Here is a 795-nt window from a genome sequence, read left to right on the forward strand (position 1 = left end):
AGTGTTTGCGTATATAGGATGCCGTGTGCGTGTGGTGCGTGGTTGGCGGGAGCGTCAGTGTATAGACAGCTACGATTGGGTGGAGGGCATAATAAAGTTTTATTTGCCGAAGTATAGATCAGTATTTATTCATTTTCTTCTCACCAGCAGCAAACAAGACCTAGCTTCTCCTGCTGCAGCAGCAGATGCACCCCCGCTGCTGCTGCAGGGGGACCAGCTGCCCCTCTCCCCAGAAGAAACACACAGAGGCTGGTTCTCTCTTACTAACGATATTATACGCCTAGCCAGCCCGCACCCAGTGTGGTGGCGCCGAGACTATCCTCTCCCGCTGCAGCAGCAGCAGCAGCAGCAGCAGCAGCAGCACAGAGACAAAACGCTGCCTGCTAAACACTCACACCAGCAGCAGCAACGGCAACAGCAGCAGCAGCAGCAGCAGCAGCAGGAACACGACGCAGACAACGGACATAGTAACCATATAAAGGCTGCTGCTGCTGCTGACACGCAGCAGCCTCAAGACGAGCAGGAGCCTAAACGAAGCAGCCCCGCAGACCCCAGCAGCAGCAGCAACAGCAGCAGCAGCAGCAGCAGCAGCAGCAGCAGCAGAAGGTGCCGCAGCTGCAGCAAGCCCGTGTACTATGTAATGACCCCGGGCCAGCCGGTGGAGCCGCCAGCTGAGGTCGACCCCTCGCAGCTGCTGGCTAGCTATCCTTCATGGGTGCAGCCGACAGCAGCAGAAGGCCCAGCAGCGGGAACGGGTCCGCTAGCCTCTGCGTCTACAACACCCAACAGCAGCTG

General features: G+C 58.2%; 1 protein-coding gene across 1 annotated transcript in view; it reads left to right on the forward strand.

Moving 5' to 3' along the window:
• EMH_0016710 (uncharacterized protein) overlaps positions 1-795 on the forward strand; it is a gene marked incomplete at both ends in the record, with an annotated part of 12,449 nt that overhangs the window by 5,709 nt on the left and 5,945 nt on the right. Inside the window, one exon of the mRNA XM_013500708.1 lies at positions 18-771. Within this exon, the coding sequence (XP_013356162.1) occupies positions 18-771 (754 nt within the window). The remainder of the gene's footprint in view (positions 1-17; positions 772-795) is intronic.

The sequence above is a fragment of the Eimeria mitis genome, genomic scaffold (assembly GCF_000499745.2).
Source record: "Eimeria mitis Houghton genomic scaffold, Emh_scaff576, whole genome shotgun sequence".
NCBI lineage: Eukaryota > Apicomplexa > Conoidasida > Eucoccidiorida > Eimeriidae > Eimeria > Eimeria mitis.